The sequence below is a fragment of the Argentina silus genome (genome assembly GCF_951799395.1).
Source record: "Argentina silus genome assembly, chromosome: 18".
Lineage (NCBI taxonomy): Eukaryota > Metazoa > Chordata > Actinopteri > Argentiniformes > Argentinidae > Argentina > Argentina silus.
In genome coordinates, this window is record NC_139672.1 from 11,975,522 (window position 1) to 12,002,218 (window position 26,697).

The 26,697-nt window shown below is 45.9% G+C and overlaps 1 protein-coding gene across 2 annotated transcripts in view; it reads left to right on the forward strand.

The window, feature by feature from the left end:
- Nucleotides 1-26,576, forward strand: part of spidr (scaffold protein involved in DNA repair) — a 31,149-nt gene extending 4,573 nt beyond the window's left edge. Inside the window, exons 6-20 of one of the 2 annotated variants that reach the window (XM_083690580.1) lie at nucleotides 4,001-4,227; nucleotides 4,682-4,776; nucleotides 6,763-6,982; nucleotides 9,678-9,888; nucleotides 10,063-10,301; nucleotides 16,378-16,536; nucleotides 19,018-19,105; nucleotides 19,408-19,548; nucleotides 20,584-20,643; nucleotides 21,190-21,397; nucleotides 21,674-21,838; nucleotides 23,165-23,258; nucleotides 23,502-23,616; nucleotides 25,152-25,205; nucleotides 25,741-26,576. In XM_083690580.1, the coding sequence (XP_083546706.1) occupies nucleotides 4,001-4,227; nucleotides 4,682-4,776; nucleotides 6,763-6,982; nucleotides 9,678-9,888; nucleotides 10,063-10,301; nucleotides 16,378-16,536; nucleotides 19,018-19,105; nucleotides 19,408-19,548; nucleotides 20,584-20,643; nucleotides 21,190-21,397; nucleotides 21,674-21,838; nucleotides 23,165-23,258; nucleotides 23,502-23,616; nucleotides 25,152-25,205; nucleotides 25,741-25,860 (2,196 nt within the window). In that variant the 3' untranslated portion in view covers nucleotides 25,861-26,576. The remainder of the gene's footprint in view (nucleotides 1-4,000; nucleotides 4,228-4,681; nucleotides 4,777-6,762; nucleotides 6,983-9,677; nucleotides 9,889-10,062; nucleotides 10,302-16,377; nucleotides 16,537-19,017; nucleotides 19,106-19,407; nucleotides 19,549-20,583; nucleotides 20,644-21,189; nucleotides 21,398-21,673; nucleotides 21,839-23,164; nucleotides 23,259-23,501; nucleotides 23,617-25,151; nucleotides 25,206-25,740) is intronic. The other variant, XM_083690581.1, reaches the window with a different exon arrangement.
- Nucleotides 26,577-26,697: the final 121 nt, after the last annotated feature.

Genomic DNA, 26,697 nt, shown 5'->3' on the forward strand with positions numbered 1-26,697 from the left:
GTCTCGGAAGTTCCGGTCATGTTCTGAATTGTTCCAGTTCAGAAGTTGAGCCACAGTGGTGCTGAATGAAGCACTGTCTGTGGACAGAGGGCACACTGTGAGCCAGCAGCCATTTCACCAAAGTGAAAAAAAAAGCCCATGTATTAATACACTCACAAACCTATTTATGCAATGCACTATTTCTTTTTTTTACATTAGTCTAGGGGTTATTAAGGTTTGTTGTTCTCTATAACACCCCTGTGGTGAGCTGACTTTTCTTTGTTTATGCTTTCTGACCCATATATACATGAGGGGGGGGGGGGGGCGTCCCACCCAATCTTATGTTCCTTCTCCAAACGCGTCGGAGGAGAAGATTCCTTCAGTTCCTCCCCTTAGATTTTCTCCTCCAGTGCTTTTAGACAAGGAGGCGAGGAGAGGGGATGCGAGGAATGGAGGAGAGGCTATTGGAACACACCCATTGACTATATGAGGCACAATATAATCTAAGGCTTGCATGATGTCAGTGGTTATTCAGTGTCTCAGCGGTGTTTGATAAAGGCTGGGCTGGCATGGTGAGAATGTGCAAGGAGGGGTACGTCACTCCATCAACGACTTCTAGAATGTTCTAGGATATTGTATGGCTGAATGGAGCGGGTACACACACACACACACACACACACACACACACACACACACACATCCACACATACACACATATACACTCACACACATACACATATACACACACACGCATATATACATACATACATACATACACACACACACATACATGCACACACGCATACATACATACACATACACGCATACATACATACACGCATACACACACACACACACACACACACATATACACTCACACACATATACACACACACACGCACACACACAGTGTCTGGGACCAGGCTCCACGATGGATCAATTAAGACATTGATTGGTTGAAGCTCAAAATGTAAGGAAGGTAACAATAGACACTGCCGCTCCCAAAGACGGTTGTTTTGCTTTCCAAATTAAAGCAAGAGAGAGGCTTCCTTCAAACTTGTTAACATTAGGTCAGTATAATAATCATCATCATCATCATCATAATGATGGCGTAAGCTGAGGAAGCCTCAAGCAGATTGTCATCACCCCCTCCCCCCCCACCCCACCCCAGACCCAGCTACATCCTCCTGTCATAGTTGAATGTGCTGCTATCAGCTCTCTTCGAGGTGAGAGATTATCTCTCCTCACTGAAGCAGGGGCCCTGGGGTTTCAGACCGGCAGGGAGAGTCTCCCTCTATCTGCATAGTCCCCTATAGATGGTGTACAGATGCACCGCAACTCTGTTGATATGGAACAAATATCTAGGGTTAGGATAAGAGCTAGGGTTAGCGGTTAGTTAAATGAACAGTTTGTTGATAGCTAGCTGACCCTCTACAGCGTATACCATCTGTAGGAGACTATCCAAATACAGCACAACCAAATATAAGGACGAATCCTAACTTGAGACGTGCAGGTAACAAAACATTTTGTATAAAATATCATGCGTTGGAGCATTTGTGCAAAAGTTGAAGTTAGAATTCAGTCAGTCGTCTCTGAGAGCCTGAACTTGTACCATTCTTGGAAGTTCTACTGTTTTGGGTGATTTGTGGTTTAATGTTGGGGTATCTGAGAATGTTTGACATTTTGATACTGTGTACTGTACATGCATACTGTAGGCTTGATGACAGATCTATTGGTGTGAATTGCAACATGTTTGACATGAATGCATGTGATAAAACCCAATGGCCATCATTGAAGTTCAAGTGTTGGCAAGACAACTGTTTAGTTTATTCTTATTTGAGTGGCTCCTCGTATTCTTTGATTTATCATTTTTTCCTGTTTGGATTTTTAAGTAGAGCTGTCAACTCTGACCAGGCAATATGTGAAACATGTGGTCCTAACAATTAAGACACTATTCTTTCGTTTTGTCCCCCAAGAGTAGATGAATAATATCCACTGGACTTTATGAACCGAGCTTTGTTGGCTTAAGGGAGGGTATGTTATGCTCTCTGCAAAGGATGGAAGCTAGCAGTACCAACAGTAAATCAAACTGGATCGAACCGGATATAGTATGGAAGATCTCAATCCAAAGACAGATTTATATCCCAAATAAAGCAGAGACAAACACACACAGGGCTGACTCACTCCATGTGTGTCAGCCAAGAGCTCTTTATTATTGTTCTCGAACCCGAGTGTGGGTAGCTGGAGCACGGTGACGTTTTCGCCTCTTCCAAGGCCAAAGAGCATCAACGGATCCGCTTCCCGGATGAAGGCGGATCCACATCCAAGACCCGACGTCGGGTGCCAACATCTGGGCCGTGCCAGGAGCAGGAACATCAACAGGCTTTTTACTACTGTTTGTTCAGCAAAACATGCTAGTGCAGAGAGAGAGAGGAGGGAGGGAGGCTGAGAGAGAGAGAGAGGCTGAGAGAGAGAGAGAGGCTGAGAGAGAGAGAGGCTGAGAGAGAGAGAGGCAGAGAGAGAGAGAGAGGCAGAGAGAGAGAGAGAGAGAGGCTGAGAGAGAGAGAGAGAGAGGCAGAGAGAGAGAGAGGCAGAGACAGAGAGAGAGAGAGAGAGAGAGAGTGAGCGAGCGAGCGAGAGAGTGAGCGCGAGAGCTCAGAGCTGTGTGTACTTACAATGCATTCGGCGCCGGGTGAACACATTTTTGAGCTAGGGCCAGGAACATAGTGTTCCTCTGCTCTCTGTAGCTACTCAGAGTGTGACGTGTGCTGGCTCTCCGCCCAGCAGGGTCAAGTTGATTCAAACAGGAGAGCGCGTAGGCTGGCTGGCTTGCTGGCTGACTGACTGACTGGCTGACTGGGGGCTGGTATGCCGGTCGTGTCTGCACATGACGGGAGACAACGTGGATCCTCTCTTGGATTTTTCCACCATGGGAACTGATACCCTCAGGTGCACGGGGGCGGTGATGCAGCACAGTGAACGAGAGGAGGAGGTGTTTTTGTTTGTTATTGTTGGTGCGCCTCGTTCCTCGGCGTCCGTCTTTTTCTCCTCCTTAAAGTCGCAATCCGTAACGCGCGAAGCAGTTTTTGCCAATTGAAATTGATCACACGGGCCCGTTGGTTCTTGAAGTGTATTACTTCGTACATGACCTTCGTACAGCTCTTCTTACACCGTAATAATCTGAACTGTAAGGCTGTTAAACTCCAATGTGTACCAACAGTCGGTCCTTAATTGTCCCGCAGGTTCTATCCGCTAATGGAGTGAGCTTAGTTCCCTTAGGTCAGTGCTGTGCTGTCTGTCAGGTGACAGATCAGCTGTCTACACAAAAGCACCCAACCAAATCACATGTTCCACGTGTTGGTGTGGCGGCCTATTTAAGTGGTCAGTTTACACACCTCTCTGTCGCCTACAATGTTGTTGCTGGTACTGTTGGTCGTTACTGTGCTCTGGGAGTGTTTGTTCCCACCTCCACCCCCAGCCTCCACCCCCAGCCTCCACCTGCCTTCTCTGGATCTATGGGGAGGGGGGGGGGGGGGGTGGTGACAGACATGTGGGCTCCATGCCATGTATGTGTTGGGTTCATTTATAACTCCCAGGCAGGGAGAGTGGAGCCATCCTAATACGCCAAGCCAAATGGTAGTACCATTTTGTTTATTTGATAAATGGTTAAAGAGTGTTTCTGACTGAAATTAGATTGTTGTATTTTTTTTGTATTCGTAGTAAAATAATTTGACATGTCAAACATAAATACTAAGGTGTTGCTTAGATGGATGCAAAGGTTTCCTGGAATGATGACCGCTGAAGTATTTTTAATAGGTTTATAGACAGTTAACTATTCTATATATTAACTAGTCTATATATTTATAATAGTCGTTTTTGAATAAATTACAGATTTTCACTTAATTTACTTTGGTAAATTTGGCTTTCTCTGGCACTTGGATGGATGGATGAATGAATATAGCTTTAAAACAAAAAGCAAAGAAAGGCCTTTTAAAACTGTTAAACATATCGTTGATCCCAGGTGACAGACACTGACATCTCAGACTACCCGTCTGATGGAGAGAACACCGACACTGTGACCCAGAGCAGACTGGAGAGCTTTCCTCTCCAAACTGGTGAGGGCAGCAGAAGGTCAGTGAGTGACTGGGTCAGATCCGCTCAGGCAATGCTGCAGACGCCCCAGAAACAGACTGAAAGCCACTCCAAGACCCCTGAGGACTCCAACAAAAAGAAGAGGAAATTTCAAAGGTTTGAGTGGAGAAAAGTGTCATTGATTTTTCTCGCTACACATCATGCATCGGAAGCTACAATGGGAGTGAGATTATAATCACGAGTGACACACACCCACTTTCAAACACACACACACACACACACAGTCTGCCATCAAGATAAGTTTCCAGAGCAAATCTGGCGATCACAGTAACACCTGGGTAACATGATGTGGGTGCAAAATGTCGCTGTCAAAGTGAAGCCTCACAGACATGATGTTCTTTCTCCACAGACTACAAATACTTTGTTTCGTTAGAAACTACACAGTCCAATAAAGCAAAATATCATCGAATGATTGACTTGTCATAAGTCCAATTCAAGACTCATCAATAGCCTTCCTTGAGAATCATTAAACACATAGTCAAACTTGAGAGTTAGCATCAGTTAGCATTTGTGCACACTTGTATGTGACACGGTGTGTCGTTTCCTGCAGTGGTGGCCTGGCGGAGAGGCTTAACCGACTCCAGTGCAGACAGAGATCAGCCATCAGCTTCTGGAGGCACCAGTCCATCTGTGACACAGCAACAGGTAAACCACAAACAAAACATTAGGTATATAAGTTTAATACGTTTGATCTGCGCTTGATTTTAGCAAGCCTGCTACAAGCTAAATCAGGCACACCTCAAATAACACCTCAAGTATTTGACCACGAGATTTGGTCTGGCTCCTGTGCACAACAGCTCTATTCTCCGTTCTTGGTGAAAGATGAACTTTGATTTGTTGAGACAGAAGCACCATTGGACCCCTGAGGTGTGATTTGTCTGCTCAGCTTTGTGGTGGCATAGCGAGGGGCGCATTGAGGAAATGCGAGTTGGCTCATTGGAAGGGGGGGGGGGCAGAATGTAGGTGACAGGAAGCTCTCTTGAGTCGTTTAGTTTTTTTCAGTTTTTTCTTTTCTTTCCACGGTACACCACCAAAGCGCTTGGTCTACTTTCACTATCATTGGCTCTTCACAATTAGGCAGAACCACTGTTTGTTTTTTAGGGTGACAGTTGACGGTGGAAAAAAAAAAATAAGAAAAGAAAGAAAAAGCGCCCACTTCTTCCAACCCCCCCCCCTCCACTTCACGGTCAGTAGAGGGTTCCAACGGCTTCCGTCAGGGCCGTAAAGGTGAGGAAGTTTGAGGTGGCCTGGCCTCTTTTCCACAACATGTTTTGGTGATCATTTGGCCCCCCTCGGATCTTATGACCTATGTCACGGCGGAGATGACTGCTCTGGGTGCCAGAGTTCCTTATGGGCCGGCGTCGACGGAGCAGGACGACGGAGAGCCTCTGGTGTTTTGATAGAGTCTACGTGGTTGTTGCGGCTTGTGCTCGTTGACTTTCTCACGTTGTTTTCGGAGCGCCGTCAGACAATAACACCACTGTTACTCAATGCGCTGAAGCTATTATAGAACACCTGTTCATGCGCTCAATAAACTGTGTGTGTGTGTGTGTGTGTGTGTGTGTGTGTGTGTGTGTGTGTGTGTGTGTGTGTGTGTGTGTGTGTGTGTGTGTGTGTGTGTGGGGAGAGGGAGCGTTGCCAGTGATGCAATTTTCCTTACACACTGTTCCATGTTAGATTGATTTGTTTACTACAGAGTCAAGGCAAGGACTCCAGTTCTGTGTAAACCTCTACCCCTGTCTACGAGTACAGCGTTTGCTAGTCCTTCACCACCCCTCCCTCTCAGAGAGGCCGAAACAGGCAGAAACACACTTTTCTGGGCAGAGACATGTTCTGACGATTCCCTCGCAATCACGAAGGCATTGATTTACGCTCTCATATTGAAATTTCGCCCTCTGGCAAACACCAGTGATTGTCACATACTCCACAATAGAGCAGCATTGTGTGAGATTGGGCACTCTGATATCGCAGTGATTCACATCGCAAACAGCCAATAGGAGTCTGGTGTGACACACGGGACGGTACACACTCGACCAAGTCACTCTGAGCTTATCTGAACTCTTAGGGACGGCAGGCTTCGGGCCATTGCTCCGCAGGGTCCTCGCGTCACCTGCTGCTTGTTGAATGTCCGACTGCAGCAGGGGTCTCCGGTCAGAGGCCCGCAGCAGCCTGCTTCACATTGTTGAAGACTTGTCACTTTGTCCCAAACATTAGCACCGCACAGCAGGGGAGGCTGGTAGAAGCAGAAATCGGAGGATGGGCTCCTTGTAATGCATGGGATGGAATGAGGAACGGTATCAAACACGCGACATCGAACAAACATTGAACAGACTGGGGAGGCCCCCCAGGACTGGAATATAAAACCCCTGCACCTACTGTGAGCCTTGCTCAGGAATCCTCTCAGAAACACAATCTCATGCTAAAATGTGAGTGTAAAATGTTACTGCTTTCCACCAGTTATGCAATAGTAATTGCACTGATGTCATTGACATATATCTAGGCTATCAAGGGCTAGGCTAGGCTATCACATAATCAGTTGCAGCAAGAGTGCAACCCCCCCCCCCCCCCCCCCCCCCACACACACACACACACACACACACACACACACCATCTGTATTGTTCCTCCCCCAGTTGACAAGCCTGGTGTGCTGGTGCTGGAAGTGCTGTGGATCCAGGAGGAGAGCTGCATGCAGCTGGCCCAGTGTGAGCAGCGCCACCCCCCCACCACGGGTCACCACGGCCCCCCTCTCCCCACCACCACCACAGCCCGGGTCCTGGTGCTGTTCAATAAGGAGACGGCTGCCCAGCTGATGCCTGCACCAAAAGATATCATCCACTTATACCCACCCTGGTGAGAAAGTGTGCAGGAAAATACACCCATGATGATCCAATTTGACTGTCCTTGAGTGATTAAAGAGGAGATGCATTAGTCACTTTTTTATTTATTTTTATACAAAATGCTTGTCTAGCCTATGTTAAATAAAGGACATCCATTTTGCATTAAAAATGAAAAAAGTGTTTATATGTAAATGTTTATATATATTTGACCAATACAAATTGTTACAAATTGCAATTTTACTCTTCTCTGTTGCGATGTAAAGTCTCTGTATGGGGCCCGATTACAGTACAGTGTATATCACCCAGGGTGTTGTGGGGCATGTGAGGTTGTTTTGGAGCCCAGCACTGGCTGACTCCAGCTGTTGGGAGTTTGGAGTCCAGCGCACACTGCTGGAATATCCAGGGCTGGCGGAAGAGCAGGGGCCTCCTCAGCGCTCTCTGACGTCACCCGCTGCTCCAGGGAATGCTTCAAATTCCTCTTCCTGGTAGTCGTTAGGTCATTTCCAGCAAAGCCCGGGAAAAAAAAACGCATTGGGATTATTTTCTGGAGCATTTGGGAACAGAGTGTGGAAGAAGCCAGAGGACAGGATTGAAAACACATGCTACTTTGTGTATCATCGGCTTAGCATTTTTTTTAGCAGCTCTTTTATGCGTTGTTGTTTTTTTTCCTTCTCTTTTCTGCATTGTTTTTTGTCCGGTGTGGAGAACTGGTCTCCCGCTTTGCACAAAGCAAAAGTCATTTTACTTTAGAATCCATGAGATCTAGTCATGTTTTGGCAATCATTGTTTTGCCTTGTCCCCTTACCATTTTGTCAGTTTCAATTTTCACTTTTCTATGGGAACTTCTTATCTGTTCATTAAAAAAAGAAAAATTGATTCTATCAATTTTTTCACCACAGCCAGGGATGGGAAAAACCCAGAAAAACCCAGAAAACCCCAGAAATACAGACCGAATATCAGAGAGTCTGGTAAAATTCCTCATCTTATCAGCTTCCTGTGTGACACCTGAGTGGTTACCGCCCCCATACTCCTGCGCTGAGTGGGCTGGCCCCTCCCTCTCCCCTCCCACTCCTTTTTGAGTGGGCTGTAGCGGCAGCGGAAATACCTGCCGGCATTAATCACCTCCCTGCTCTGACGTCAGTAGCCGGACCACTCCTTAACTCGGCTACCTGGCCTGATGACAGCTGCTCAGTCACCTGCACACTCTGGGGTCACACTTCCTGCTTTCCTGTTCAATGTGTCCTCACCTAGGGCTCTGACATTGACAGCAGAGGGAGAATCAGATGGATTCATACATACCCTGCATTGTGTCAAAGCTTATGATTGAATAGATTGTTTTGGCATTCAGTCGACTTAAATGACAAAAACATATCTTAGAAACGGGCGAATATCTTCCACCGAAGGCGAACATATCGAGATTTCATCTACATACTTTCCTAAACACAGGCGGAAATGTGTCACCCCCTTGAATGTCAGATCACTTTCTTTTGTAAAAGTGAACAATGTGTGCCTCTCGAAGCTGTAATATTGACAGTGTTTACCGTTAATTACGCTGGTTCCCCTGACATGTCACAGGTCTCAGACAGGCTGCGACAAGTTGCTGTGGCTGCAGTTGGCTCTTGAGTCAACCATAAGCCAGGCTTGTTATGTCACATGAGGAAAAATATGAAGTCAGAGCTTGGTATCGACGCAACTGAGCTGATGCCATCTAATTAGCTGGCTCACTGTGAAATGTTGGTGGATAGTGCCAGATAAATAACCACTCTGATTGATAGTCAAGCATTTTCGGCTTCTCAAGAAGAAAATTAACAATCAGTTTCTCTTCCCTTTTTTTCTTTGATTGATGTGACTTCTGTTCACTCCATTATTTGCAGGTTGGTAAATAAGACCAAAAATGGTCCTTAGTGGAAACCGTCTACACTGGAGGCATAGGGCCATGGTGGTGATGATGATGATGTGCAGTGCACACACAACATTTTTGTTTTTCTAAACCCCAACTGTCCTGATTCTGATGTGTATTCTCCCATCTATGGAGTTGTCAAAACAAATTATGAAAGAAAGCAACCCAACAAAACAACTTTGTAGCCTAGTGTTCTGTGAAAACCACATTTAGTCAGGCTTTTCAGAGTGCCCTGAGAGCAGGCCTGTGTCAGAATTCATTTGAGTGGAAAAAAATGCATCTTTAGATTGAGTGACAAGATGATCAGTTGTATTTTCCACGTAGCCTGGAGGTAGTTTAAGCTAGCTGAACCCTCTTGGCGCCTGGCGGAGTCAGAGAGCGAGGAGACCAGTGGAGACGGAGACGGCTTCTTATCTACGTTTGACATTTTCTTCCGACCAAGCCCCCTTTTGGTCTTGTGCAAGAGCAGAATTCCCCCCCCCCCACACACACACCCCTGTTCTATATGTTTACCCCACCTTTTCCACTCCCCAAACTCATGTTTGAATCATGTTTCAGTTACACACAATCGCAGCAGAATTGTCGCTAGTTTGCTGATTGATTTTGTATACCTGAAAATGAACTTTTTCTAACTCCATTTAAATGGTAAAAGATGATACTAAAGCATTTTTTCTACATAATTACATTACATTTTCACATCGAGTGAAGAAACACGACGAGCTGTGAAATTCGGCCCCCGATATACATCTTAAAACAAAGACTCAGCTCTTTATTTTGTAGTGATTTCCCCCTTCCTTCCTCTCCACAGGCAAGGCCTCGTGATCGAGGGGGAACACAGCACTATTATTCTCAACACACACTTCAGCCAGAAGGTCTTCTCTGACTCCAAACAAGCCAGCACGTCCATCCCGAGAGTCCTCATCCCCGTAGCGAAATGCATCCCCTACTCACTAACCAGAACGTTTGGCCAGCTGGGTAAAGGCAAGGCCTCAGCAGAGGGATATGACACCGTCAAACAGGTAAGACACAACTTTTCCATTCAAACCAATCATTTTGATGATCCACTATACTCAACTACACAGTCGAAGGTAGCCCCGCCTGGGTGAAGTGTTTTTGTATCACTGTGGCCCAGCTACTGTTGGCTTAATTCTGATTTACGATCTGTGCCTCAAACATTGGCCCTGTGTTACTAGGGGTCATCCCTCCAGTCTCTGTGCTGTCAGGGAGTTGATGTGAGCGCCGGAGTGTGTGACTCCCTCCTGGAGGCCATCGAGGGCTTGGGCCAGGCCGGCTCGGTGCGACACGACGTGGAGGTGGTGGTTCAGAGGGTCTACTGTATCCCGGCCCCGGACCACTCCGCTGCACCTTTACTCAAGTCCAAAGTCTCCTGCAGATCTCTCACAGAACCTCCCCTCCAGAAAGGCAAAAGCAGGTACAATATACTATAACCCCTCCCTTCCTTATCTTATCTGGACTGATATCTCCTTTTATCTGTAATGAAGGTCTCGTGAGATTGAGCATGCAGGTCTTTTGTCAGTACGTACACAGCCGAGAGCTCGGCAGGAAAGTGTTAATCTCTTGCTGATTTTAAACGCACTGCAAATCGTGTGTAACTTTCTGGGATGTTATTTCACGCTACACACGCAGGCCTATATGCAATCTTTATACCATGAAGTAGATAGTCTTCTACATAAGTCTAATGTCTCTCCATGGACATATTTTTCCTCCCCTTGGTGGCACAGCGTCCCCCAGTTTCTAGCTATTGTTAACTGAGAGAGTGCCCCCCCCCCCCCCCCCCCCCCCCCCAAGTGTTGGCTATGTCTCCTGCCATATGGCATTGCTTGACAAAGGACACAAACATTGCTAATTGTATCCAGCCTTGCTGTGTAAGTGATCCAGGGAAGGCCAGTTCTCTGGAAAGGCAGCGGGTTGTGTGTACTGGGAACTCCAGGGAGGGTCCCCGTTGCTGCCCCGCCACAGAGCTGAGTGAGTGGATGCCCATTCTCCGCAAGAGTGGCACTGCCCATCTCCAGCCCTGAGTAGGGCCAGTCAACAGTTTGGTTTGAGTGGCAAATCTCCCAAGACGCCGATTTCTACACAGAACGACTAGTGTCTGTAATAAGCGATTGTTGTTGTTGACCTGTTGTTTGATCTGAGGCTGTTGAAGACGGCGGCCTGAAGGTGGAACCTTGATTGGATGATAGAAGGGAGCCCATTGTTTTTTCTGTGGTTGTGATGTTAAATGACCAAGCTAATCAACAATAAATCATTTTAAGGCTGCCAGTTAGCGGAAGCGGGTCCCCAAAATGAGATCTTATTGGACAGAGGAGGACACACTTTTCTATACCCAGGAGCATAAGCATAGGACTGCAGATCATTTTAAACGTTTGGTCCCGTAAAAATGAACAGTTGAACAAATTGTTTCACATGAACATATGCATATGAACCGTAGAATTTAAAGTTGAGCCTGAATTTGAGTGAAATCATTAGCACCGAGGCCTAATCTTCCAGCGTGTTCCTTAGATTGCTTTTGATGCTCTTGTTTACATTCAAGGACCTACAGTAATTGTAAATTGCGACCCTCAATAAAAGCCCTGTTAAGAGAAAGTACTTCCGGTGGCAGTGACTTTAAAGTGACCTGTAAAGTTTGATTTAGAGTGGGTGGTTGGAGTCAGTGGTCTTGAGTTGTGGTTATTGAACCCACGAGGGGCCATACATCAGCCTAACCAGGCATGCTGTTGAGGTTGAGTTGACCTTTAGTTTTCTGGCCCTACCCTGGCCCTGTTGTTTTTGTCCTGTCCTGCTGAGTAATAAAAGGGAGGACATGGGTTTTCTGGGACAGGGACGGGGGGGCGGGGGGATGCGGGGGGACGGAGGGGGGGAGACGGGGGCTTAGGTGCACGTGGAGAGTGGTGGTGAAGACTGGGAGAGTCCCGGTCAGCTGACTAAGTGACTGACCGAGCGAGCGGCCGACCGGCAGTGGTAATCTGACACCCAGGCCTTGCCATGCTGCCGCTCCTGCTGGTAAACAAACGCCCCTGACAAGAACACAGCTCCCTCCCTCCCTCCCTCGGCTCGGCCTCATACAACCAGATTGAACAGGCTCTGTTGGTGGGGGGAGGGGGGGAAGGGTGGGGTGGCGGGTGCTGGGGGGGGGTGCGCTTAGGATATGTCTGTCAGGACTGGGAGTTCACACTGGGACCTCGCCTGCATGCGCCTGCCCAATAGTGTGTTCCTGCTGTCGGTTCTTTGGTTGTAGTAATGTTACATTTCATATCATCCTTTGTCTTCTGAAGTCGTTTATTTATTTTCCGACGTAAGGGAAAGCATCTCAGATACATGCATAGGGTTGCTTTTCTGTGTGCTTAGCAATGTATCCGAGTCCATACACTGATTCTTGTAAGCAGTTTACAACCCCCACCCCCCCCGTCACGCTGGCCCCCTTCACACTGGCCCCCTTTGCCCTGGCCCCCTTCGCTCTATAGCTCAGAGAAGGAGGTGTTTGCCCTGAGGCTCTGTCCAGCCCTGTCCTCAACCTACAGTATGTGACTCACTCTCATGGTCAGAAGTGTTTTATTTGGTCCCTTTGTTGTTCGGTTTACAGCTTTCTTCTCCAACATACACAGGGGACAGGAGGAGACCAGGATTATATTTACGCTCCACAGAAGATGTTTAGTTCCAGTAAATTCGAGTTGAATAAACAAGAAGATTAACTGTTTGCATGGGAGTGAGGAGAGGCTGGATATTTTCCTGGTGCAGCAGGAACACGATGTGCTGCACAGATCCTGTTACAAGCATGTTTATCACTCTCCCTGCCGCGATTGGTGGACGGCACAGAGGAAGGAGTCCCGCCCACACGCCCCCTGCCAATGAGGCCCCTCTGTGTTCTTAGTGTGTGGGTCGCTTACTGACTGTGGGGCCAAGTGAGAAGGGTGTGTGTGTGTGTGTGTGTGTGTGTGTGTGTGTGTGTGTGTGTCAGGGTGTGTGTGTGTGTGTGTGCGCGCACGCCTGTGTGTGTGTATACACGCCTGTGTGTGTGTGTGTGTGTGTGTGTGTGTCTGTAGTGTGAGGGGGCATGTGTGTGTTTGGACAGGCTCAATGGATTGCAATTCCTGGAAGAACCCAGAGTTGCTCAGAATTCCTGTGATTGCTCACAATAACAAATTCCTGAAATCAGCCTGTGACTAGAACTGACCAATGGCAAAGGGGCTTTGGGCGTGAGGGCTCTGTTTGAGGAAGTGGTTCTGTTGAAGGCTAAAAAGAGGGCCTGAATGGGGGGTAGTTTAGGGGCGGTTGTTTATGTCAAGTTGGTATTACCTCGAGACTCTTCTCACCGCTCTCCAAATTCTCTATATATCTTCCACTGACCTATCATCTTTAATTTTAGGCTTTCAGGTTTGAACAAGCTTGGCTGTCAAAAAGAAGAGAAACTTGGTAATTTGCGACATTTTGGTGCCGCAGTTGACTCTTGCTGTGACTGGACAAAGTGAGCTATTTTTGCTCATACTGTAAGGTGAATGAACTGTTAAGATTTCAGATATTTTGTCATCATTTGAAAAGAGCTTTCATCTTATGTCTCACAGTGATTACCTGGTTCAGAGATTCACATGAAGATTTAGGGTAAATTTGAGCTCTGCTACAGATTAGAACCCCAAAATGATCTCATGAATGGGTCTTTTATTGAAAATATGCACTGAAATACACCTTGAAATATGCCTTGACTGCAACACAAAGAGACACTTGCTGTAATAAGAGACATGTTAACACATGTCCACACTATTTTTAGTGTCCCTGTAAACAATTTAATATTAGCCTGCCTATCTGTTCCTGTGTTGTTTGTTTATAAATGCTAATAGTTATATGGAGCAAGCTGTAAATCATATTTATAACTCTTATATGTATAGATCTTTATATATTGTACATATTATATACATATATTTTCTAATCTATGGTGAGCAATTATTAGCAAACAGTTGTTCCTCTGAAAATGAGACACAGGTTCCTATGAGTCCTCTCAGGGTCCAGTTTCGTGCTTCCAATCTTCATGGCTAATACGGTACTTTATTTAACTCGACAACTCAACTGCACAGCCATGCATGAGAAATAATTGTAAAAATGTTTGTTGGTAAATCATCTGTGCATGACCAAAGGTAATTAGTTCAATGAAGCAGCTTTGTGTTTTGCGAAGATTATGAAGTTGGTTTGGTGTTCGTAGATTCAACAGTGTAAGAGCAGTGGGGTTCTAAGAATAACAAAGAGCCTGGGGGTAGTTCAGTGGAGTGGGAGAGTGTAGAGTCTTCAATCTACTATAAGTAACTACTAAGTAACCTTAAGTTATACCGAACTAACCCAACAGTAAATATAATTTCTATACTCAAGTTGTTGGATGTATCAGAAGGTATGATACATTTAGCCACAGGTGTGCCTCTGGGGGACAGATAGTGCAGATAACTACAAAGGGGTGGAGACTTCTAATGAGTGACACCTCGCAACACGTCAAATCAATCAAATACATTTCTTGGGGCGGAGCTCCCAAAAAACTGAATTCAGTTTTTCCTTCAGGTTTTCTTCCATTTTCTTCAATGTTGCAAGCTAGCGTAGTCAACAACTCTCTGCAAAATAGTTTAACCCGGTGAACCATTCTACGGGCATGTGAGGGGTGGGTTCTTGGAATGTAACAAACCAATGAAATTGCGACCACGTTCTCCCATCGCTCCTTCCCAGCTCAATCCAAGTCTGATCGGCGAATCTAAACTTCTCCAGATCTCCAAAGGAGGCGTGGGAACAACGTGATTTATAGGTATGGCTACGCAATACTACGTTATTGGGGACAATGACTGCAGTGTCCACTTCTGACCACTATGGGTGAAATAGGGGGCGCTGTTTCTACTTTTGCAGCTTCTGCACACTATGTTTACACAGTGAGGAACCTTTGAGATGTCTTAAAGTAAGAACAATGCTATCTAAATAAGGCTATCTAAATTCAATGGAATGCTTATAGTGTACAGAATATGCAGTATAAAAAAATCGTATAAAAATATAATAATAATAATATGAAAATTAAGTATGACGAATAACCGTAGTGTGTTGCTTTGCAAGCAGGCTAATAAAGTAGCCTACCAAGTTTAGTTTCATTCGAAACTTTCAGGAAACTGGCCCAGAACCATTAATAAGCAACTTCAAGCATGTTCGTTCACAATTGATATTCATATTATGTGTTTTGGTTGGTTTGATACTGCATCCTAATGTTGTCTGTCGCGTGAGGTAACGTACTGCAAGCTGTGGAGGCTGTCCTGACAGACATCAGACGGCACAGCAAGACAACACCAAAACAAACCACAGTGGATGGACCTAGCTGGCGCAAGCTAGCTGAAATGGAGTCCTTTCACACACTCCACAGTTTAGACGCACGCAGAACTTTTTGACGGAGGTGGCTCCCGACGAGTAATTAGGATACGTTGAGTGTCAGCAGTTGATGATAATGACCACTCAAACCACTCCCTTTAGGCACACCTTGAGTTATTACCTGACCTGAAAAAAAAAGGCTTTTCCCCCCCCCCCCCCCAAGGTGTGTGCATTTTAAATGGACATCTGTTACCGCTGTATGAAAATCTGATCCACATAAAGTAGAACTTTTAGGCTTTCTTGGTGACTTTGCTCAAAGACCCCCTTTGTTGACAACTCGGTAATGGCTAACCTGAAACTGAGAATAAAACTAAAAGGATTATAGATTTATTGTTGACTTTTATTGTTTATTCCAAATCTCCACATTGGCTATGCTAGATGGATTTACATTTGGATTTAAACTGGAAACAGAGACCAACACCTTTTATAAAACATTATCCCCCCGCAAAGTGGTACAACACAAAGAATGTTGGTAAAGGTATTTTCGAGGCCTAAATAAACACAGACAGACCGATGTTTACCAAGACAAGCTTTTTATAAGTGGTTGGAAATGGGCTCAAAACAGTGTCTGGGAAACGCATATGCAAGGATAGCCTTGAACTTGTGTCTGTTACTCTCCTCTTCCTCCTCCTCCATGTTTTCCCTCCCTCTCCTCAGAAAGAGGCCATATAGCAGGCCCTTCCCTCTCTCCTCTCTAACCAGGAGGGGCCTGGTTAGAGGCCCCTCCCTGGTTCAGAGCTCCAGTGTTGACACTGGTCTCAGTCAGGGCTGCTACAGGGGGCTCTGTCTGGACTTGAAGTGCCATGGCAGTGGCTCCTCCTGCTCCTTGACGGTTGGGAGCAACTGAGTGCAGAGCAGTGCTGCACAGCTCACTGGGCTAAAGGTCCTCCTTCTCAGCAGCTGTCAAACCCTTGCGGCCACCCTCACACACTTCAACGTTAACACAGCTAAAAAACGAAGCATGAAAGCAGTGTGTTTTTTTTGTTTGTTTTTTTAATGTGAAAAAAAAAATGCCGTTTTACTTCCTTGTTGCATAGCAGCCAATTCAGCATGATTAAAGAAAAAAACAAAGAAGGGTTGAATGTGTTCTGTGTGTCTCCCAGGCTGTGTGTTCTGGTCCAGGACGCCTACGGGATGTTCAGCGTGGTCCAGCTTCACCCACTGCCCTGCGGGGAACGTCTCCTACCCTACACCAGGAAGTGGGAGGGCAGAGCCTGCATTCTGCGGGGCATTAAGGTGGTGCAGCGAGTCACTCGGGAAAGGTGAGGAGACCTGGTCACTCCTAAACACCACACTGGCTTTTCACCTATATACATGATGTTGAATACTTGAAAGGGATTTGAGGTGTGCTCGATGAAGCTTGCAGTGTTTGAACTTCTGAGACTATTCCGTCAGTTCCATTTGTACCAGGCAAAGTAAATCAAGCGCAGCTGACATATTTGAAAGTATTTCGACCCAGGTCTGTAGCCCAGGGCTATGGATTGCCCAAGGTTATCTTAGCCCAGAGTTATGGATAGCCCAAGGTTAGCTTTCCTGCGGGGGACTTAATCCTGCTCCCGAGCCAGGCCCAACGCAGCCCGGGTCTAAAGCCTGTGATATCCTACTTCTGAAATCAAAAGCCATCTCAGGGAACACAACAGCCCTAGGGCTACGGAAGCTCTGAGGCCCGGGGCGAAGCCACGAGAACAGGTGTGAATGTCGAAAGTTCGCTAGCTGCCAAACGTTTCCCAGATGCTAAGAACACAGTGAATTTCCATTGCCCTCATATGATTCCCGCCCGTTCACAAGTATCTGCAACTGAACGAGGTATTCAAGTTCGGAAATCAAATATGGCCTATCACGCTGTCAGCTCACCGATGCCATGTTTACATGTAACGTGATACAGAAGAGCACACACTGGCCCCATAAGTTTTTCCAGGGATTGGCAACAGAGAGCCAGACATCCCATAATGTCTCGGGAGGTTGTCTATGGTCAGCCGACCTACAAGACGGAACACAACACCTGGACAGTCACATGGGCTCAGTCGCTGTGTAAAAACATGACTACCACATGATCACATGATGACAACAATAATTCATCAGCATTATTTGTTTAATCTTTTTTTTTTTATTATTATTTTATCGTAATCTTTAATAGAATACTATTTAACTGTAGTCAATTTAACTGACAATGGGCCAGCACCACTAAACTTTGCTTAGTGAGTGCTGGCTCTTTCTCATATTGTCACATGTGACGATGGATTTTGTCCTTGACTACGATCGCCCTTCAAACTAACCCTCATTTATTTAAAGTAGCAGGGCTTACATTTGTTGGAGGTCTGCCTCCTCTGGCCAGTGCAGCGAAATTCTGTTTGAACATCTTCCCTACTAATGAGAGAACCCCTCAAAATGGACTTGTAGTGTCAGACATTAGCTGTTGTGTTTCTGCATGCGTGCACAATTCGAAGAGGCAGCCACCAGAGACAGAAAGGCCACTCCCCTAGAACACCCCTGGCCCCTCCCCTAGAACACCCCTGGCCCCTCCCCTAGAACATCCCTGGCCAGTAACATGTTTGTATGCAAACTGAGTGTCGGGGTAGGACACTCCATTTCAGAAAGCGCTTTTTCTGAACCAAAACAGCGTTTGGAATTGAAATATGTCTTTCTAGGGAAATCTCATTCCCTGATCACTAGCGATTAAACATAGTCATTAAAACCATTCAGAAGCTTTTAGAAAGCTTGAATTTGACATACTGGACCTTTGAGACCTAACCCCAACACTAAACCAGATTGTATTAGTCTAATGTTGGTCGTTGTGTCGCTGTCATTCTTCCTGAGACCTGTGTCAGGGACAATCTCTCATCAGCCAGCCCAACCCGCATGTCCTTTTAACCCTGACCCCCCCACCCCGCCGTCCTTCACATCTACAGTAAGATCTCAGTTACAAATCTTCAGCCACTACAGTCTACTCTGTCATTCTATGAGGTGAGCTCAGTGGCGGAGCTGACCTGCTCAACCTGTGTGGCCTGCTTAGTCAGTTCAGTACACAAGAGAACCCTGTGATTAGAAGCTGAGAGAACAGGTTCTTTACAACAGACCTGACAGAGAGGAGGAATAGAAACACCTTACACACACCTATACATCGCCAAACAAGACATGGAACAAGTTACATTTTGGGTGTTGGTGGCTAGGGGGTGGATTTCACACTTTTCTTAGTCCCACTTCTGTATTAGATCAGAGCAGATGAGAGAGATTTATTTTATTTTATTTTTTTAATCATAGAGGGGGATAGCGGGTGTTATAGAAGAGAGATGGATACTTTTTGATGATTCTTTTTTTAGGAACATTATGAACTGTAAATGTTGATGTCTGAGAATAACAAGTGTTGTGATTTACATAGGGTGTGTGCTGTTCTCTCTGTCCCACCCGCGTGTGTGTGTGTGTGTGTGTGTGTGTGTGTGTGTGTGTGTGTGTGTGTGATTGACAGTTCGAGAGAAAGTAGGTGTGGGTGTGTGTGCCAGCCCCAGCATGCTTTCTGTTGATTCTGTGAAACCGATAAAGAGCTCTGTCTTAACAGATCTGTGATTGAATAGAAGTGAAACTGACTGTGAAATCTCTCTCCTCTCTGAACCTTGTCATTCTCTGCCCACCCCCCCCCCCCCCCCCACCCCCTTTGTCCCCCTCTCTCATTCTCTCTCTCTCTCTCTGTCTCTCTCTCTCTCTCTCTCTCTTTCTCTCTGTCTCTCTCTCTCTCTCTCTCTCAGGTATACCAGGCTCTTTAACCTGATAGACAGTCTCTGGCCCCCAGCGATGCCTCTCAAAGTACATGGAAACCCAGAGAGCTGCCAGGGTGTAGGTTAACAATCCCTGTATTAATAAGGCTTTTCCCCCTTGTCCTTGGATAAGTTCTCAAACCGACTATGAATGTTTCACTGTGTTGTGCATCAGCCCTCAATACTCTGCGTTGCAGTATATACCATGTCCTGCCATTTTCACAAATAAACACTTATTTCATTAGCTGCCCTGTGGATGACCCTGTGCTCCTCTCAAATGTGTATGTATGTCGCACGGGGACATTGAGAGCCGAACAGAGGATACAGATGGCTTGGTATTGTATTGCTATTCAAGTTGACACTCTGTGTTCTGTGTTGAAGGACAGCAAGCCCAAAGGCCCAGCACCAAGCTTCTGTTACCTGCTTTCTGGCCAGGAAGGCTCTGTGGAGCCTGTAGGGAGACAGTCTCTGTCTCCGCTGTACAAGCCTCCCAAACAGCAAACCCTCCGCGACATACTGCAGGTGACTGGTACCGCACGCACACAGACACACACACACACACACACAGACACACACACAGACACACACACACACACACACACACACACACAGGCATGCCCGCACGTGTGCACACACAGATAAATGTTCACAGCACATACACACTTAGACATGCGCGCATACACACACACACACACACACAGAGACACATATACACACACACTCACACAGCCATGCATGCATGCATGTGTGCACACACACAGACAAATGTCCACAGCACATACACACTTAGACATACGTGCATACACACACACACACACACACACACACAGACACATATACACACACACACAGACACATATACACACACACACACAGACACATATACACACACACACACACAGACACATATACACACACACACACACAGTTCAGAAGTCCAACTTTATCTCTCAGCTTAGATACTCTCTCTCACCCCTTTGTTTTTCCACCTCCTTCACCTTTTCACCAACTATTGATTGAGTTCAGCACTTTTGACACCGGTTTCTGTGGTTGGAACTAGCAGCAGCAAATCAAATTAGAACTCAAGTTTCAAGTTTATTGTTATGTCTCGTACACGAGTGCAGGGAGTAAAATTCTTGGGCTCGCTTCCAAGACAATGCAGCATATAATACAAATACGCAGTAGTGCAAGTGAAATAAGGACAAGACAATAAGTGACATAGTACAAGATAAGTGAGACAGTTAGACAGTGACGATTGTAGGACACTAAGACAATAGACATGACACAATTTACAGTATAAATAGTAAGTAAAAAAAGGAAAGTGGGTCAGTGGAATGTCATTATTATTGCACTGTGCCGTTGGTGTCAGAGGTGGTTGTTTAAAGTGACTGTGTGCTAGTGAAGTCCATTCTGTGGGTGTGCTGGGGGTAAAGTCAAGAGTTTGGGGCAGGCTTGTTCACGGGCCTGATGGCCCGGGGGGAAGTAGCTGTTGGAGAGCCTCTTGAGTTTTGGCCCTTTTTAGTTGTAGTCGTAACAACCTGTTTTCCTCTGTTTCAGTGTGATCTCGAAAGCTGCCGCTGTAGCTTTGTCGCCTCCGTCATATACAAGAGAACGCAGGTAACCGTTTCAATCCACCTTGGAAACTCGAACGTAACAAAGATGTCCTTTTTTTGGGGGGGGGGGGGGGGGAGATTCATCACGTCTTGCTGCGGTAGTGGTGATTAGTTGGAGAATCGTTTGAACTGACTGATAAGATCAAGCACTGACGTGGCGGCCGGCTGGCACTATCAGCGTGTATACCGACCTATCTGGTTCCCCTGGGTGTTTTTTTACCATTGATCAGTGGAACCTTTACACTTTGGACCACGGTGAGATAACAGCCCAGGGCAGAGAGCTGGACTCTGCCCTGCGACAAAGCCTGAGTGGAGTCCAGGAGCCCTCCGTAGTGTCTGTGTCACCTGAGTGAGAGAAGTACTTGACGAGGGTTTTTTAGAACCCCAAATTGTCATTTCAAAGCAGACTAAGTATGTGCTCTCCCACTTTGCCTCCTTCGTTTTTACTCTGCAAATTATCCCCCCTCTCCCCTCTCTCTCTCTCTCTGCCCCCCCTCCCCCCTCCTCTCTCTCTCTCTCTCTCTCTGCCCCCTTTCCCCCCTCCTCTCAGCAGTCCCAGGGACCTGAAGAAGGCCAGGCTGAGGTGTGGTTGGTGGTGACCGACACCTCTCTGCAGGAGGAGTGGTCCGAGGCGCCGTGCAGGCGAACGCTTGCCGTGTGTGTGACCACTTCCTGCGTGCTCACTTCCTCTGTCGCCACAGCGATAAGCACGTCCACCGCCTTCCGCTTGTCCTTCAGGGATGTGATCAAAGAGAATGGTAATATTCATCCATTCTGCTTCTAACAAGCGCACCTGGGTCAAAGAAATCGACAAATACTTTCAAATACTTGAGCTACCCTTGATTTTGTGTCAAATGGAACCGGTGAAATAGTCCCAGGAGCGCCAACCCCCCCCGAGCTGAATCAAGCACACACTCAAATCATCCTTTCAATTCTTAACGCATTTGACCCAGGTGTCCTGTCCAGTCATGGCCTTGACTTGTCAGGTTCTAGTCATAGTGTGGTTATATGTTCTATCGCTGCTCCATGGCCAGGTGTGATCCTGTGCGTGGACCAGTCGGTCGTGCAGCTGCGACCTCCTCCATCCGAGTGCAGCCCAGAGGACACAGCGAGCCCCTGGTCCCAGCCTCTGATCCAGCCCCTGAGGCTAGATCCCCTAGGTCCTGTAACACCACCCAACTCTCTCTGCACACTCTCAGGTCAGTACATCCATGCCAGTCTACTGGCTTTGACATTCGCCCCATTCACCCCATTTCCCCCCCCCCCCCACCCCCGATCAATTGTCTTAAGTCAGGGTTGGCCCGGATGTTGATGTTGTTTTTTCCAGACCACAGAGAGAAAACCACATTTGTTGTTTTGTTGCTTTGTGGCCGTGCTCTTTTTTGTATGTGTTGCTTTGCGACAGGGCGTCTCGTGGTTATCCAGAGGACATTGTTTTCTGCTGTTAGTCATTCAGTTTTCCCCAAGCAGTTCCACTGACAGACCGACACCCTTTCAAGGCCAGTTGATGTAGCTGTGAACTCACTGTCTCTCATGACAGAGAATAATTCAAAGAATTTAATGGTCGGATAACCAAGTCATAAAACGTTCAGTGTGTGTGTGGTGTAAATGAATACTTTGCTCGTCAAATTGGCTGTATTGAGTGTCGTCCAATTTGTATTGGGTAAATGATTTTTGAGGAACTCTTTGTATTTAAAGATTAAGTAGGCTAACTAACCTTAATCACATTGATATTTCTTATACGAGTGTGATTACCTAATCATCAAACAACAGAGAGACACAGAGCACATTCATCTTTAAGCCCTTAAAGATACCAACGCTAAATCCATTCACTGTCTGCACACACTGTTTTATAGTATGCAAATGTAAGGAGGGGAGAGTGAATCACTGTGATAAGCATGGCTACATCAGCTTAGTCCGTAACACAAGAGGGGGGCAAAGGTCAACCCCATGAACCCTTTGGTTCAGGCCTCGTTGGCCGTCCATATTTGATCAGCTGGCTGAGAAACACAAGCTACACAAATTGTCTTTTGCACTCGTAAGCAAGTTCGCACTGTTCTGGCTGCTTGCCTGCGTGAAAGGCTCACACCGGAATCCAGTGTTTTATCAGTTGGAAATTCTGTATCTTACATAAGTGTGTGTGTGTGTGTGTGTGTGTGTGTGTGTGTGTGTGTGGCTGCATCTCTGGTTGCTTAGTGAGATGGTGTCAGTTTTGTCAAGGGAGTAAAGGCTTGCTATCCTTATCACCTCTGATAAAAAAATGTAGAGGCTTCAACTCCACCTTAAAATAAACCTTCTTTTTCGTCCCGTACTATTTACTTTTTATATGAAACCATTTTTCATTTCATGCTTTCATTTCATCGACATTGCAAGGGACATATTAAAATGGTCATGATAAAGTGGACACATAAAGTGGTTAAATCTTTGTGTCCCCCACCCCCCATGTTTCTTATATGAGATTAGTGTTTTGTGGCCTACCAGGGTTTCTCTCTGGCTAGTGGTGATGGCTTTGTTGGTTTGGACAGGTGTCATTGTGGGCGTGGACGAGGACACAGCCTGCTCCTGGCCAGTGTGCCACCTGTGTGGAAGCGACCGCCTCGAGATGGCCCTGGATAGGCCGTAAGTCTTCGATTCACCTGGACCAAATACACACGTCAAATACTTGACTTGTGCATTTGCAATTTTCAGGACTGTTCCATTGTAGCAAGCTAACCAAATCCAACGCAACCCAAGTATTTGACTTATGTATTGTGAAAAGCTGCGGTGGTTTCATCGATAGAAATAGGCTTGAATCTGATTAAACATTATTGTTAAAATGGAAGTCATCTGTATTACAACTCCTTGCTCCTGTTTTCCCCCCAGCCAAGCTTTCCATTGTGTTGCTTGCGGTTCGGCAGTGGACAAACCGAATATGAAGATGCAGCTTGAAGTGTTGATGAGTTGTCCGGCACTAAGCGACTGTACCGTCAAAGTAAAGGTGAGAAATATAGTTTGGGTTTTTCGTCACGTTTCTTTTTTTTTTTTTCCGCCTTCAACTTTCAGAAAACCTCTAGTGGTGTGTGTATTGAGAATAAGGTAATAATAGTGCACAAAGAGTTTTAGTAAAATATGAAACAGATTAAAAAAAAGGGTTGTGTTTCATGTTGGATGGGAGTTGCTTTATGAGTGCAACAGTTCTTGCCTTCTCAATCTGTGAGTTCGCAGCGCATGAGTGCCGAGAAGAGGACAGGAAGAGATGATAAAATCTTAATATCGAATAATCTAAATATCAAGGTGTGACTTAACAAAATCCATGTGACATACACTCACCGAGCACTTTATTACGAACACCTGTACACCTTCTCATGGTGGAGGTGGTGTAATGGTGTGGGGAATGTTTTCTTGGCACACTTTGGGCCCGTGAATACCGATCAATCATTGCTTGAATGCCACAGCCTATTTGAGTATTGTTGCTGACCATGTGCATCCCTTCATGGCCACAATTGACCCATCTTCTAATGGCTACTTCCAGCATGATCATGCACCATGTCACAAAGCAAAAGTCATCTCAAACTGGTTTCATGAACATGACAATGGGTTCAGTGTTCTTCAGTGGCCTTCCCAGTCACCGGATCGGAATCCAATAGAACACCTTTGGGATGTGGTAGAATGGAAGATTCACAGCTTGAAAGTGCACCTGAAAAACCTCAGGAATTGAGTGATGCAATCATGTCACCATGGACCAGAATCTCAAAGGAATGTTTCCAACATCTTGTGGAATCAATGCCACGAACAATTGAGGCTGTTTTGAGAGCAAAGGGAGGCCCTACCCAGTATTAGTATAGTGTTCCTAATAAAGTGTTTGTGAGTGTATATTTTCTCTTGACGTGTATTCCCACGCAAGTGTCAAATCTGGTGTGAGATTGTTATCATAATGGGAAATAAAAGTGGGTTCACACTGTCCCACTTTAAACCAAGGATAATCTAACGAAGCCTCCATAAACCCTACATAAGGCCTACATAGATGTTTTACAAACAATGTAGAATTTGACATAAGGGCTGATATAACTGGTCCTTACATCTGGTACTTTGCCAAATGTGGCATAATCATTTGACCACCCTTTATATAGTAATATAATAATAATATAAGCCATTTAGCTGACGCTTTTATCCAAAGCGACTTACATTGCAGTGAGTGCATACATTTTTCTGTATATATGGTCCCAGCAGGAATCAAACCCCCAACCTAAGCGTTGTTAGCGCCATGCTCTACCAACTGAGCCACAGAGGACCACAGAATGACATCTACGTGTCAATGATTTCTGAAGCATCTGTAAAGGGTTTAAAAAGGCTTCATTTAAAGTGGAACCACCACTGAAGCAATATTTAACAGAAGTATGTCAATGGTTAGATAGCAGCCCAATATGAAGAAACCTATTTCAGTACACACAGCATTACTGTAGTTTTTTCTGTTGAGAATAAGTTAACTGAAACAAGTAGTATACAGACAATACTCTACTCTTTGTTTTTCAGCTGCATCAGAACACTATCATGTCTGTCCTGAACTCTGCAGCCTGTGGCAATGAGGTAAGTTATCTCAAGGCTGTTCTACAATGTCTGCCGTTTATTGCATGCAGTACTTGTATCTCATTTATGTGCACCGAGACAGCATATCGATCCTCTCCTGTGTCAGTATGTTTGCTGACATATATCCATGTCACCTGTCCGTCCCATCATTAGACTGTGATAAGACACTGTACAAAACAATGGTCTGAGTCACACAGATCCATAATGCTTAGGCCATCTTATCCCTGGAGCAGTTAGAATCGACATTATATTCTATTCTGTAGCCATACAGTAGGCTACCATCCGACATTTTAGATCCTTGTCACATTGTTGACAAGCTTGCATCAACACTGTTGATAGTCAGGACAACCCCTCAGTTCAGGTGAAGTTTTGTTTTTGTAGCGAGGTCAAAGCACACACAAAGTATTTTGGGAGTATTTTGATTCGTCGCTCCAACATTGGTTCTGATGGCATCTCTAACTGGGAGCCCTAGACTTGTACGGCACCAACAGTGTATCTGTACCGTGGTCAGGTTTTGATTGTCCATCTGCTGCAGTTCCCAGGCTACGAGGTGGAGAGGGTGCTGGGGAAGGAGGTGGGCCCCCTCAACATTTACGTCCGGGTCGTCACCAGGAAACCGGCCCTGTGGATGGGCCTGGAGGAGATATGCCTCTGAAGCTGCCCCCCCCCCACCCACCCCATGAAATCAATCCAGTCATAAGCTCTATTCGCTTCTTGTACACTATCCACTATTGTGCAGTGAGAGCCAGTGCGTGCTTGCACCAGAGAAATGTAAATGTGAGATACTCAAATGATTACTTCCCACAACGCTTGCGAGCAGACTTCTAGTACATACCAAGATATGTGTGTTGCTAACAGGAAGGAGTTTGTTTGTTGCGTTATTCGGCTTTACATTTCTCTGCCGCAGGCACCCACTGGCTCTCTAGGATATGTAGTGTGGTAGTGTACAAGTAGCGGTTCAGTCTCATAGGCATTGCCTTGGCCTCATTCAGCCCCTTAGGCATTGCCTTGGCCTCACTCAACCCTATAGGCTCTGTGTAGAGGGGTGTTTCACTCAGTTCCTATAGGCCCTAGAGGCTGTGCGGCAGCGAATGGGTGGGAAAGCGGAAGCTCTATTTGTGTGTTGAACTGATATGTTCTGCTATGACCCAGGGGGGTGACAGCCCAAGGGTAGACCAGAGAGGAGGAGCGGCTGTCAAACTAGCCATGTGCTCTATCAACTAAGGTGACTGTCAAATATTCATGTTTGCTGTAAATAGACACAAGTTCCAGTGTGGCCATCTCAAGTGTTGCTTGAATATCTACCTCATAGTACATCTTCAGATTGTAAAATGGTGCCGATACTGTGTAAATAAAAGCACTAGTATAAAACATTTGTGTACGTGTATACAGTATTTATCTTTTCTGTATTTCTTCTAATAGTTGCCGTGATGCAATTGTAATTCCACAGTGGAGATGACCCAACTGAGGTAGATCATTGACACCACTAAAT